This window comes from Fusarium oxysporum, chromosome 7 (assembly GCF_000149955.1).
Source record: "Fusarium oxysporum f. sp. lycopersici 4287 chromosome 7, whole genome shotgun sequence".
In the NCBI taxonomy this organism is placed as follows: domain Eukaryota; kingdom Fungi; phylum Ascomycota; class Sordariomycetes; order Hypocreales; family Nectriaceae; genus Fusarium; species Fusarium oxysporum.
The window spans coordinates 133,468-145,767 of record NC_030992.1 but is presented as its reverse complement, the minus strand read 5'-3'; the positions used below and the strand labels follow the sequence as shown (position 1 = coordinate 145,767).

Sequence of the window (12,300 nt, the reverse complement as noted above, 5' to 3'; positions counted from 1 at the left end):
TTCGGTTCTTTTCACGTTTCTTGGCACTGCAGATCAAAGCTGAAGTTGAAGGTACTCCTTTCAGGCCATATGATAAGTGAACATACAGTAGATAGTTACTATAAAGGAAGTTTATGCTTTAGCAGATATTAAGTACTAACTCTAGAATTGTATAAGATATTACTATTTTCATTCTAGATTTATGAGTCTATTAATTAATGAAGTCTTTATCAGCACATAATCAGTGCACAATTTACCGGTCCAGAGATGTAGGGCATGCAGCATGGCATACTGTCTAGGGATTCAATACGGAATGTATGTACGCGCGGCCAATTATAGCCACTCCCTGTCCCCTGCTGAACCTGCGTTGGCTCCGCAATGAGCATAGGGTGGCAGTATCCAAGAGGCGGCTGTAGAGCGCGGCGGAGATGATCCGAGTATTGAGTGGCATAGGGTGGCATAGCTTGCGTGTCGATAGCCGATGACTAATTTCCCATTTCTTGCTGTGTAGGTGCATATTAGCCTCCCAATTCCACGACCATCCGTGTTCCATCAAGATTCTCTTCCTCACTGAGCATCATCCACCTATTGACATATCTTCATCATCATCATGGATCGTCTACCTGCCCTGGGCACTGATATCAAAGACGTGCTTTCGCCGACTATGCAAATCTATACAGAACTGCTTCAGCAGAACGCTCCCGCGATACATTCCGTCTCCAAAGAGAGAGAGACCCATCAATACGGCCAACATCCTAGACAAAACCTCGATCTTTATAAGCCAAAGGAAAACTCAGCCAACTCCCCGGTGATCCTTTGGGCACATGGTGGCGGTCTTGTTGCGGGAGACAAGAATCTCCCCATCCCCGGAGATCTGGTCTACTCCAACGCTGGCTACTTCTTCGCATCTCGTGGTTTCACAGCGGTAGTAATCAACTATCGACTTGTCAACACCCACGATGCCAAGTTCCCATCGGGAGGGGAGGACATTGCAGCAGCGATCGAGTGGATCACAGAGCACTTCCAGGGACAGAAAAGAGATCTCTTCGGACTGGGAAACTCTGCCGGCGGTATCCACTGGTCGACCTTCCTCTTCTACCCTGCGTTTCAAAGCACTCTGAATAAGGTTACGATAGGTGATGGTGTACGTCTCAGAGGTGTGACTCTGCTGTCTGTGCCCTTTGACTTTTCCAAAGCTGCGCCAGATCGCGCGGACGTACTGCATTCATACTACGGTGACGGTCTGGCTCAGAAATGCCCGTATGGCTTGATGTATCTGGCAGATGACTCGGTCTGGGAGCCTTTGGAGAGAGGCAAGGTTCAGATACACGTAGGAAGTGTCTCATTGGATCCCGAGGATGAGATCCTCTCCCCCGTGCGATGTTTCATATCCACATGGAGGAACAAGAGAACTTCTTCCCCAGCACCGGGTCTTGTTGTTTCGACATGGGGAGGCCATAATCACATTAGTCCTTTCCTTGCGTTGGGTACAGATATTGCAAGGGAGGAATCGTGGGGGAACGATCTCGTGGAATGGATGAGAGGGGAGATTGAAGGATCAGCAAATTAGATCAGACAAATGTGGGAACACTGTGTCCCTTACGCTTTAAGCATACACACTGCTCATCAAGATGTCCCTTATTTACAATTTAAAGATCGATGCATATCCTAATACGGTCGTGATGCTTCTGGCACAGGAATTTCACGATTGTTGTTATTGCGACAACATATTGCAATCGTCAAAGATAAAAAGTTGCCAGATAGAAAGAGCAAGAATTATCAGATCGAAAATTGCGTTGGAAATGACTGTTCATCATCCCCTGCTCTTGAGAAACCTTGACTCTACCATGGTCTGCTCGTGTTGCAACCAACACACTAGGCAAAGAGCTTTGGGCCGTTTCTTCTAGAGTGGCTCACATCATTCGCAAATGCGTACGGTTGGTTCCTGTAACTGAAGTCGAAAACAGCCAGTAGGGTGACAGTTTGACAGTGCTTTCCGACATGCACAGGTATCGCAAGAAGTGTATTCTAATCTTGACCCGCCTGCCCCATGGGGTAGTGTGTCTGGTGGCTGTGTTCTCTTCACTTTGTCATGAAGCTAAATTGAGATACCTAAACATGGCCACCAGAAACAGGACTAGTGTCGAACGTCAGCCGAGCTAATACGCCATGCCGCTGCTGGATCCACTGGAGCCACCGTAGCCACTGGAGCCACTAAAGCCAGGTAGTTCCTGTAGCCATCGTAGCCATTGGTGCGATCGAAGCGATCAAGGCCACTCATTGATGCCACCAAGGAAAGAAAGGATCAAGTTATGTGTCCATTACAGCAAATCGATTGTCTAAAGCCGATAAAAGATGGCATCGCCATGCCTCTTCATCGAATTGACAAGGACATTCCACTGCACATCACCATATTCCAACTTCATTACTAGTCATTAACTCAAAAATGGCAACCAACAAAGAAGTCCAGCAGTCGCTCATGCACGAGCTGAAAGACATCGGCGAGCTCAAGCTCTACCATTCCGAAGACACGGCAACTATCGAGTCCAGAAAGGGCAACCTCGGCCTCGCCGAGAAGTTCCAGTTCGAGCAGTCTCTCCCAGGCTTCTCTACGGGCATCGATATACCAGGTCGCTTTGACGCTGAACTTGCATCCTGCGTGGTACATGGTACGATGCCCTCGGAGATCGACGGAACATTCTACCGTATCGTGTGCGACCAGATCTGGGCTCGCCGCAACAAGGTAGACCCCAACAACCCCAGAGACATCTGGATCAATGGCGATGGAGCCGTTGACGCGTGGCGCATCTCCAATGGCGTTGTCGACTTTAAGCAGAAGTATGTGCGCACGCCACGCTTCGTGTTTGAACGCATCGCTCGGGAACCTCTCTTTGGAAGCTATCGAAATATCTTCTCTGGCGATCCGAGGGTGAAGGATGAAGTTCAATCTCCGGGCAACGTGCACGTTCATTTCTTTAGGGAAAAGCTGCTCATCCCCAAAGATGATAGCCCTCCCATCCTCATGGATCCTGATACACTGGAGACATTTGGTGCGTGACTTGCCTTGACTATATCGGATACTTTCTGTTTGTGCGATGCTAATGGGCCATATAGGATTGACCGACTTTGACGGCCAGTTGAACTCCATGTCATTTACGTCTCATCCAAAGGTGGACTATTCCACGGGCGAGCTGCTTGGATTTGGAATGGAGGCCTCAGGAATTGGGTGAGTAGTTGTATATCTCCCTTATGTTTGAGATCGCTAATTGGCCTGTCCTAAGTTCAAACGACCTTGTTTACTATCTATTCGACAAGGACGGAGTGAAACAAGAGGAATGCTGGGTCAAGACTCCGTTTGTCGGATGGTCACACGATTTCGCCTTCTCCGACAAGTAAGGCCACCACTTCTCTCCTCTATGTTCCCCACATCGTGTGACTAACGGAGATGTGAATCTAGTTGGATTCTGTTCGGGTTGCTTCCATACGAGACACATGTTGATTTTATGAGAAATTCTGGGGAGTCCCAGTTTCGCTTCAATAGATTTCTGGTGCGTATCCTTCCTCATCATCCGTCCCGAGTCACTTGCACTGACGAGTAGCAGCCTTTGACCTTTGGACTTTTACCAAGACGAGACCCCAAACCCGAGGACATCAAATGGTTTTACGGCCCCAAGAACCACGGATGGGTGCATTTCTCCAACCACTTCGAGGAGAATGGCAAATTCTACTTTGACCTTTTCTTCACCGATGGCGATGGGTTATCGTCGTTCGTAGACGCTCACCCTGAGCTCGGGCCCTCAAATCCCAATAGGATGGTTGGGAAGCTTGTTCGATTCACCATCGATCCCAAAGCAAAATCGAATAAACTTGATCTGCCACAGGTCCTCAGCCACGTAAATGGTGAGATGGCCCGCATCGACGACAGGTATGTCGGCAAGCCCTACAGGCACACTTGGGGCGTCATCTGGGGTAGCGGCTTGTGGGACGGTATAGTGCACGTGGACACTCACACTGGCGTGTCTAAGGTGTGGCAAGGCGGTGACACCGTCATGGTCCATGAGCCTTGCTTCGTTCCCAGGAGCAAAGACGCACCCGAGGGTGATGGTCATCTGGTGTGTGTTGCGAGAGACAAGAGGCGCGAGATCACCTACCTGATCATCCTGGACGCACAGAACATCACTGCGGGACCTGTTTGCCTGGTGGAGATGCCACTGAGACTTCACGTGGCAGCGCATGGTAACTGGGTAAGTTATTGAGATCCTTGTAATCTTCGCCCATCCTAATGTGTGAAACTAGGTCAATGCGTGGGATAGAAGCGTACGAAAGCCGCTGGTTGACTACAGCGGAGCGACACCTGAACTGCTTGCAAAATTCTCTACTGGGGCTCCGAAGCCATACGACGAAGTTTGGGGCAAGCCAGTGGTCACCAAATACCCGGGTCGCTGGCCATTTCCGGTTCATGAGGAGGCCAAGGGATATCCCAACGGCATTGACACTGATTAGCCTGCTTGCGTTATGTCGGCTCTGTCAGAGCGAAGTTAGTTATAGGACTGGGCTTGAACGAGAGGTTTTTTCATTGTACTTTTTGCACTCAGTGACATTGAAGCGGTCGCGAAGCATGGGGCACAGAGAAACTAAACTTTTTCTTCTTGATCGAAATAGTTCAACCAGTATCATTTCATATTCATCGACTACAAAGAACAAGACCGATCTCTTCAGTAAAATTTGGCCTCCATCGGTTCTCCCTGGAATGCGTTTATCAAAATTCGGATTCAATGACTTATTGTGGAAGCGTGTTAGACGGTTAGAGCGTGGTATGCGGCAGGGGTCAATCCAAGAGTGGCCTTGAAAGCAGGTTGCAGGAAGAAGATTAGGGCTAGCTAAAAAGGAAGCCTTGCTGTCTGGCTTACATATAGCTAGGTCTAGGCTAAAACTAAGACAGGTAATTATAATAATATTAACTTAATAATACTTTACCTTTTAAGGGGGAAGAAATATGTAAATTAAATTAAATTTTAAAAATATTTACATAAATCTTTAAAAGCTAACTTATGAACTTAAAGATAATAATACTAATAAAATAAAATAAAGTAATACATATTATTATAATTTTAAATTATATATTATAAAATCTCCTTTATTAATACTCTACATAGACTACACATAATCCGGTGGCTGAGAAGGTTATGGAGATGATCAATTCATTATTAAGTTGAGCTGTAACTCATCCGGCACCGTAGGTTCTAGTTTTATTCGAGTAGAGCGACTTGTGGCAAGGTAAGTCTCGTAAGGGGGCTACACCTGCTAGTTAATTGCTCTTATGCGGGTGCAGGAACACAGTAACAGGGAGTGATACATCTTTTTCTCACTAAAAGCTACCTTAAGCGTTTTTCATGAACCTTGCGCCCTTCAATTGCGTTTATATTCATCTCACAGTAACCCGCTACCCCGTTCATGTGAAATTAGCGGATCTCGAAATCTTAAGACCTTCACATGGTCATCACCATTATAGCACAATTCCACAGCGCAACCTCTAGAAATAATTCACTTATTCACATGCTAAACCTTGTTTATCATGCCATAATCCTTAATATTTCTTAAGACCAGGTTAAGTACATGTGCAACAGGGTACTGGCATATGCGAAAGCTTACAGGAATACAGGTGACAGGAAAGTTACGCCCACACTACAAAGACGGCTTATACAAGAGGGGTGGCATGACGCAATATTAGAGTTTCCCTCAAGTGCTGAAGTGGGTTGCCAGGGACTGACGTTGATGCGAGACACCACCGCATTGTAGACTTTGCATGACCGGAAATCTGTTCTATGTAGGACTCTCATTTGTATCACCACATAAGACGGATGGATCCTTAAGGTCTCTATTTTAATCCAGATGGTTCTAGCACTTCTCTCCACGAGGCCGCGCCTGCTCACCATACCTTCAATAATGAGTCATCCCACCGGCTGCATTTGTCATTAAAGACGAGGTACAAGAATCGTCATGGATAGCCTGGAATTTAAGCTTGAAGTCCGCTTATCCCAGCTGTAGTTTGTCATAGTTGAGTCACCATTAAATAATGCTTTAGCAATGAGACATTAAATCTGGTTATATCGATTCTGACCGAAGGCGAGAGTCGTAGAATGTGACTTATCCAACCGATATTCCTCACTCAGGTTCTTTAACGAGTCAGTATGTCCGTACTCGCTGATGGGTTCTGTCATAGCCATAAAATCATGACCTTTTCACATGCTACTCTGCTCCTCGATCTTTCCAGTTAGTAAGTTCTGCCGATGGAACTGTGTTTTGCATCCGGAGACCGTACCATCTCTGTATGTGGACTTTTCACCCCCCATATGAGCGCTCAAAGCTGGGCTGTCGCTCTAGGGTTTGGTTAGGCATAGGACGGGAGTCGGAAAGGAGAATAGTATCTCAATTACCAAGAACGCGATACAGTTGGAGTACACATCTCAACAGATCAATGCACCATCATGCTAGTGGAAACGAAAGAGCACCATGATAAGTCCCCTATTTCGATGGCATGCCTGTTAGCTAGATAATTTTCCGCAATATAAGAAAAGCCTTATAGGACGGAGGGCTTTAACATGATAATACGTTGTGTTTGGAGAACCTGAAACCTTTGGGGCTTGGTTGACCACGCATACACTGGCTCTCTGCTACCGTTGAACTCTTCGTTCACTCAGGTGCTAATGTCTCATGATCACTCAGCCCACGACCCTACTTATCAGTTTATATCCCATTGTCTCTATCCAGATCCAACAGGATGTTCTCCGGGCACAGCAATCTCGATAAACTCGACTCGACTCGATACCTCACCCTCCCATTCTCTTCGTACGCGACGCTCATCTTCTTCTCCGGGTGCATCACGTACTCGGGTATCGACTGGACGCCGCTCTTCACCCACTTCCACCCCGCACTGCCATGGGGTCTCTCGATGGAATATCCCTGCAATGGCACTGGGTTGTAGCCAAGGATCTCCTTGCGGATTCGGGTGATAGGGTGAAAATACTCGTTCGTGGCGCCACTAGTGCCGTCACCTGGGTCCCGAGGATAACTGCCCGGTGCGCGGTCTTTCTTCCCAAGAAGCCAGAAGAAGAGGCCTTGCAGCCCAGAGAAATTGTCGACGATCGGTCCACAGCCCCAGCCGCTGGTAACATTGATCGAATTGAGCGCCCGGTGATGCTCCTTGATCAGAATCTTGATCGCGGCATCCTCAAACGTGAGCATGTTAGAGAGATTGTCCACCTGAAGCATGAGGAAGTCAGTGGGTTAGGATCGTAACTGAGGCAGTAGGATGGGAAGGAACTTGCCATCCACGCAAATGTGTTGTGACCGATCTCCTCAAAGTCAGCCGAGGCATGCAAATCGTCTCTTTGGCCGCCGATGTTGCCGTGGACGCCGGGAAACCAGCATTGCTGCAGATCTTCCGCAGGACCGTCAGCAGTCTTGTGCCAGAGGGTAGGAGGGAAGGTTAGTCGTTTCTCGTCAATAGCGAGGGCTTGAAAAGCATAGTCTAGATCTGAAGGAGTCGTCATTTAGGCCTGGCCGTTCTACGAGGAACACTTGCGATAATACTGACTTTTTGATACCTTCGTATTGTGGAATGCGTACCGCATGTTGATTGGGAGGCCAGCTTTTGTTGCCCAACCCACAACGGGCCATTCTGGGATTCCCTAGCCATGCAAGGTCAGTTAAACGGAAGCAGCATCCATCACGTCCTGCATCACGTACCAGAGCTCCAACGGTGTCCCACACGCCAACCACCTTGACCCTGACATCCGTGAGACCCAGGTCTTCCTTATTATTCAGATACCACGCTGAATTCCTAAAGGGCTCACCGCTAGTATTCGCTCGGTAGGCTTCCCACATCTCCGTGAAGCGGGACATGTGCACAGCTGAAAGGACGCCGACGTCGCAGACCAGGCCAGCGACCGAGCGCACGGTGAAAGCCCCACGCGAGAAGCCAAAGAAGAACAGCTCATCGCCAGGCTCGTAGTTATTAGAGATGAAGTCATAGATTTGAGACACCTCGATATCGAGACCCCAGCCGAAGCCGCCTGTGAAATGCAGTAGCAGAATGTCAGTAAAGCTGTTCGAGAGAAAGCGAAGAGGAAGATTTAGTCTCAGCAACTCACCGTAGATGGCTTTCTGAAATGGAAGGTCTCCGCTTCCAAGGCCGGAATGGTATGACACGATCTGCTTGACGATATTGCCTTTAGCATCAGGGCCATTGTTCGCAACCGCTCGAGCCAACTTGGCGACGTTCGAAGGGGTGGACTTGTCGCCCGTATCAGACGCAAGCCATGTGCCGCCTGAGCACAGGATGATACGCTTATAGCTTGCCAACTTGGGCGTTTCTTCCGGCATGGTGTAGTAGGTTGGACCGTTGGAAAATAAAGGGGAGGAGAAACTACTAGTTTGTGAGGCCGGGTTGTTCTAAGGAATCTCTGAACTATGTTGGTCTTGCCGATGCAGGTCTTGAGGTACCGGTAATGGAATACGTTGGCTGTCAAATGTGGCCTTGAATTAAAGAATCTAGGTGACCCTGTAATTTAAGTGTATTGGAGCTAGGTGTCACAATTCAAGTAGCCAAGTTAAAAGGTTTGCGGAAAAGGTGGTGATACCTTGCCAAACTTTGATAATCGGCAAAGTTCGAATCCAACAGTGGACTTTCCTCTTAACGGATGCTTTTGAAAATTCTAAAATGTGATAAATTTTCGAGAGTCTAGTTGTTAATGTACATTGATAAACACATCATGCTCATAATATTTTAGTAAAAGTTTCTTAAAGTTACCTACTGTAGTTAAACGAGGTTACTAAAAATAGTTGCCATCTGAGGTACTTGTATCTTGTCGTATCTTGACAAAAAGCATGGAAACTTACGTCTAGCCCTGTAGAGTGGACGGTCTGCATAGATATAATGATGAGTTTGCGACCGACCCTCTGCCCTCGATGTGTAGCCCTGGGCGGGGCCATGAGCCGGATCCCGGTAGGGCTCGGGGATTTCCAAGCTGCTAAGGTTGGCTATCATGTGGGAAGGTCCGCACCCTATTTTGTCGGGTCACATGCAATTCATTTTAGCCAGATTAGTACAGTATAGCATAGATAGTAAGAATTGTGGCTGAGAAACAAAGATGAGCGTCCTCCTAACCAGGGACCGAGCGTATCGTGCCGCTGCACTCCTAGGTAGGGGCGCTGAGCCGCGCACAATGTGCACACACCGCTTTCGCAGCTGAATCCATGAGGTTCCTACCTGTTGCCGCAGGCTTGAGATGGGGTGCACGGGACTTCCCGTATTTATGATATGGTCGGCAAGCTATCACTCGTACGGCGTTTCAACGGCATGACACGTCAACAGCGAACTTTCCGAGGCAAGGACCTACACGGCAACTAGCTGAAGGTTGGGAGTCGGATCAGAAGCTGAGCTGGGTTGTTGACAATTGGTTCCCCACCACAGGCTGCCTGGGACCAAGGACCGCCACTACTACCGGCTCCATGCAACAAAGCCATTCCTCATCTTGGCAGTTCTTGACTCAACATTCACGTCCAGCGTAATAGTACGGAACTCACTGCCGGATGCCTCTTGCCATAGAAAGGCTCAGCAGTAGGTGATAATGAAAACAGACACAAGCTGGACCGGAGAAGACTAGGTACAGTGAAGTCGTGGTACTTTGAACCCAACCGGAGGCCGATTTGTTCCTCAGCCTTTCGGTACAATATTGACTACAGTCGGGGGCCGCCCAAAGAACAACTGAGCAAGATCTCGAGTATGGTCTTCTACTTGGCTACCATTATCATTTACGATTAGGCTCCTTTTTGCTTACCCTTTTTTTGGGCCAGTATCGCACCTGAGGTTAAACTGACCGACATTTAGATTTCTTCCGTACCAGTGACGACACCGAAACGGTTGCTAACCCGGATTTTAGCATTTCATCCACTTCCTCGTACCTTGACTTATCTCCTTTGTACGGCAACAACGTCCAAGAACAGGAAGCTGTTCGCAATATGAAAGGAGGTATGCTCAAGCCTGACACCTTCTCTGAGCACCGTCTTTTGGGGTTTCCGCCTGGCTTCTGCGGGTTGCTGATCACATTTAATCGGTTCCATAACTATGTGGCAGGAGAACTGGAGCGAATTAACGGGAGCGGAAGGTTCGGTCCGAATCTACGCTTGAGCAGGGAAGCTGCAGAGAGAAAGATTGACAAAGACCTCTTTAACACCGCAAGACTGTGCGTATTCTAGATCTACTTACGGTTAAGGTTAAATTAGTGCTTTGCTGACAAAATTATCAGTGTCACATGCGGCCTCTACGTCAATATTACCTCTCAGACTACACAAGGACAATCCTCAATTTGAACTATGCTCCCGACTCCAGCTGGGTCCTGGACCCGCGAGAGTCCTTCTCCCAAGTTTTCGACAAGGTCGATTTCCCCGTGAGCAGCGGCAACCAGGTCTCCGTTGAGTTCAATCTCATCTATCGCTGGCATTCAAATGTTAGCGTCAAAGACGAGAAATGTTCGCAGGACCTCTTCCAAAAGCTTTTCCAAGGCCAGGATGTCCCCAAACTGCCCCTCAGAGACTTCCTCGCAGGGCTGTCCAACTGGAGGGAAGATATCATGGCCCAGGAGCCGGAGTACCGCACTTTGGCGGGCCTGAACAGCTTCGTTGCGCCGTCCAGCACAAACCTTCCCTGTCAGCTAAATTCCTAATGTGCTGCTATCCCTTAACCCTCCTTGGGTCGCAGTTTTGTCAGCCCTGTTACCTAGACCCTCTCCAGAGACACTTCGATAGTTTATAAAGCGTGGCAGCCAATACTCAAGGGATTTGTGCCTAGTCCTGGTAGGCAACTACGTAATAGCGACCGGCCGAAACCTCCATAGAGTTACTTGAACGGCTTTTGTGTCGTGATCAGTGAGAGGCAGCACCACAGGCCGTCCTCCAAATTGCTAATATTGAGTTCCGTTACACAACGGGGTCAGGAGCTGATTAAAGTTTTCGTGTTTTCTTCCAAGTCATCAATCAAATTCAAATGTGACTGCATAAAGTTACACCAAAACATCTGCAAGTATTGATATTAATAACGTCACTTTGCATACGGCCGGGAACTTTATTAATGGATCCTAGATGAATATGTGTGGATGAAAAAGTCCTGGTGACTCTTTGATGAAATGCTATTACAGCAGCGCGACATAGTGCAACGAGTCAGGTTGCGAAGGAATCTAGAGCGGGCAGGATATTTAAGACTTAAACGAAAAGGTTCGTAATAAAAGTAAACGATATCACCTCCCAATTTAACCATGCAACCATATTCGAAACTGGCCCTTTACGTTCTTCATAAATATCCTGAAAACAAGACCTTAAGAGCTTAATAAAGCAGCCATCATTATTAAGTCACGCTTTGAAACTTTCCAGAGTTTCCCGAGGTTTCGTGTCTAAATTATCCAGTGCCACACAGACTGTGAATGTGTTTTGCATGTGATTGCATGATAGCTGCATGTGACTGTGTGATACTCAGTGAGTATCTGAAAGTACCGATCCCCGCTGGCGGTTTAACAAGACGCCACCAAATGGATCCGTGTACGCGAGAATATACCCCAGCTACAGACGTTTAAGCCTTATCTCGAGGCCTACCATTCTCTCAGTCTTGCCGTCAAGGTGGCCAATCGTCGCTCTTTGACTATGCAAGGCGATACGACGAATCCGACCGGCCGAAGTTACAGAGCAGATGAGTCGTCTAGACTCGAAGGCTTTTGAGATTCGTCCGTTTCTCCTGGACAGTTTCTATGGTACCATCATCGTGACGACTCGGTCGCCTATAGCCAAAGTTGGTCAGTCTATTTCTGGGCAAGTTCCGATGGTCTTCCTCCTGCCCTCTTGACGGCCAGTGCATACCTAGAGCAGGTTTCTTAAGACATGGAAGGCGTACCTCGAACTATACGAACCTTTATAGAATAACTACAGCAAATGAGCCTTCAGCTCCTGTTATATGAGGACTGTGCTATATACTCAACATATATATGCCATATACGAACGGCGAGTAACAGAACAAGACGTCAGCAATGCTTCTCCGGCTGTATGCGTATTTGGGCAACGAAAAGCTATGTTACCAGCTGCTACGTAATAGGGGGCTCAGCAGATCCGCAGTCGCTACAGGACTTAACGGAAGACAGACTAACTTTTGACGGGAGCATGCGCACGAGCATGAAGGAGCTACTTGCATGGCTTGGATGAATATGCTTTGAAAACGAGACGCCCTCAGACTACAGGAGCAGCAGCGAACCGTAAGAGGCACGAGGCGAGAGC

General features: G+C 47.9%; 6 protein-coding genes across 6 annotated transcripts in view; 4 read left to right on the top strand and 2 right to left on the bottom strand.

The window, feature by feature from the left end:
- Window positions 1-198, top strand: part of FOXG_04739 (uncharacterized protein) — a gene marked incomplete at both ends in the record, with an annotated part of 2,214 nt that extends 2,016 nt beyond the window's left edge. Inside the window, one exon of the mRNA XM_018382773.1 lies at window positions 178-198. Coding sequence (XP_018239559.1) covers window positions 178-198 — 21 coding nt within the window. The remainder of the gene's footprint in view (window positions 1-177) is intronic.
- Window positions 199-589: 391 nt separating this feature from the next.
- On the top strand, window positions 590-1,549 carry FOXG_04738 (uncharacterized protein; the record flags this gene model as incomplete). The annotated part of the gene is made up of 1 exon (XM_018382772.1): window positions 590-1,549. The coding sequence occupies one exon, from the start codon at window positions 590-592 to the stop codon at window positions 1,547-1,549; it is 960 nt and encodes a 319-aa protein (XP_018239558.1).
- An 876-nt stretch (window positions 1,550-2,425) lies between these two features.
- Window positions 2,426-4,482, top strand: FOXG_04737 (uncharacterized protein; the record flags this gene model as incomplete). The annotated part of the gene is made up of 6 exons (XM_018382771.1): window positions 2,426-3,029; window positions 3,094-3,205; window positions 3,261-3,371; window positions 3,437-3,527; window positions 3,582-4,223; window positions 4,276-4,482. 6 exons carry the CDS (start codon window positions 2,426-2,428, stop codon window positions 4,480-4,482), a joined length of 1,767 nt encoding a protein of 588 aa, XP_018239557.1.
- Window positions 4,483-6,726: 2,244 nt separating this feature from the next.
- On the bottom strand, window positions 6,727-8,364 carry FOXG_18894 (uncharacterized protein; the record flags this gene model as incomplete). Its single annotated transcript, XM_018399036.1, has 5 exons — window positions 6,727-7,242; window positions 7,395-7,516; window positions 7,577-7,670; window positions 7,729-8,054; window positions 8,133-8,364. The coding sequence occupies 5 exons, from the start codon at window positions 8,362-8,364 to the stop codon at window positions 6,727-6,729; spliced, it is 1,290 nt and encodes a 429-aa protein (XP_018239556.1).
- Window positions 8,365-9,131: 767 nt separating this feature from the next.
- On the top strand, window positions 9,132-10,706 carry FOXG_04734 (uncharacterized protein; the record flags this gene model as incomplete). The annotated part of the gene is made up of 3 exons (XM_018382770.1): window positions 9,132-9,183; window positions 9,872-10,230; window positions 10,290-10,706. 3 exons carry the CDS (start codon window positions 9,132-9,134, stop codon window positions 10,704-10,706), a joined length of 828 nt encoding a protein of 275 aa, XP_018239555.1.
- A 1,125-nt stretch (window positions 10,707-11,831) lies between these two features.
- Window positions 11,832-12,300, bottom strand: part of FOXG_04733 (uncharacterized protein) — a gene marked incomplete at both ends in the record, with an annotated part of 2,723 nt that continues 2,254 nt past the window's right edge. The window contains one exon of the mRNA XM_018382769.1: window positions 11,832-11,889. Within this exon, the coding sequence (XP_018239554.1) occupies window positions 11,832-11,889 (58 nt within the window). The remainder of the gene's footprint in view (window positions 11,890-12,300) is intronic.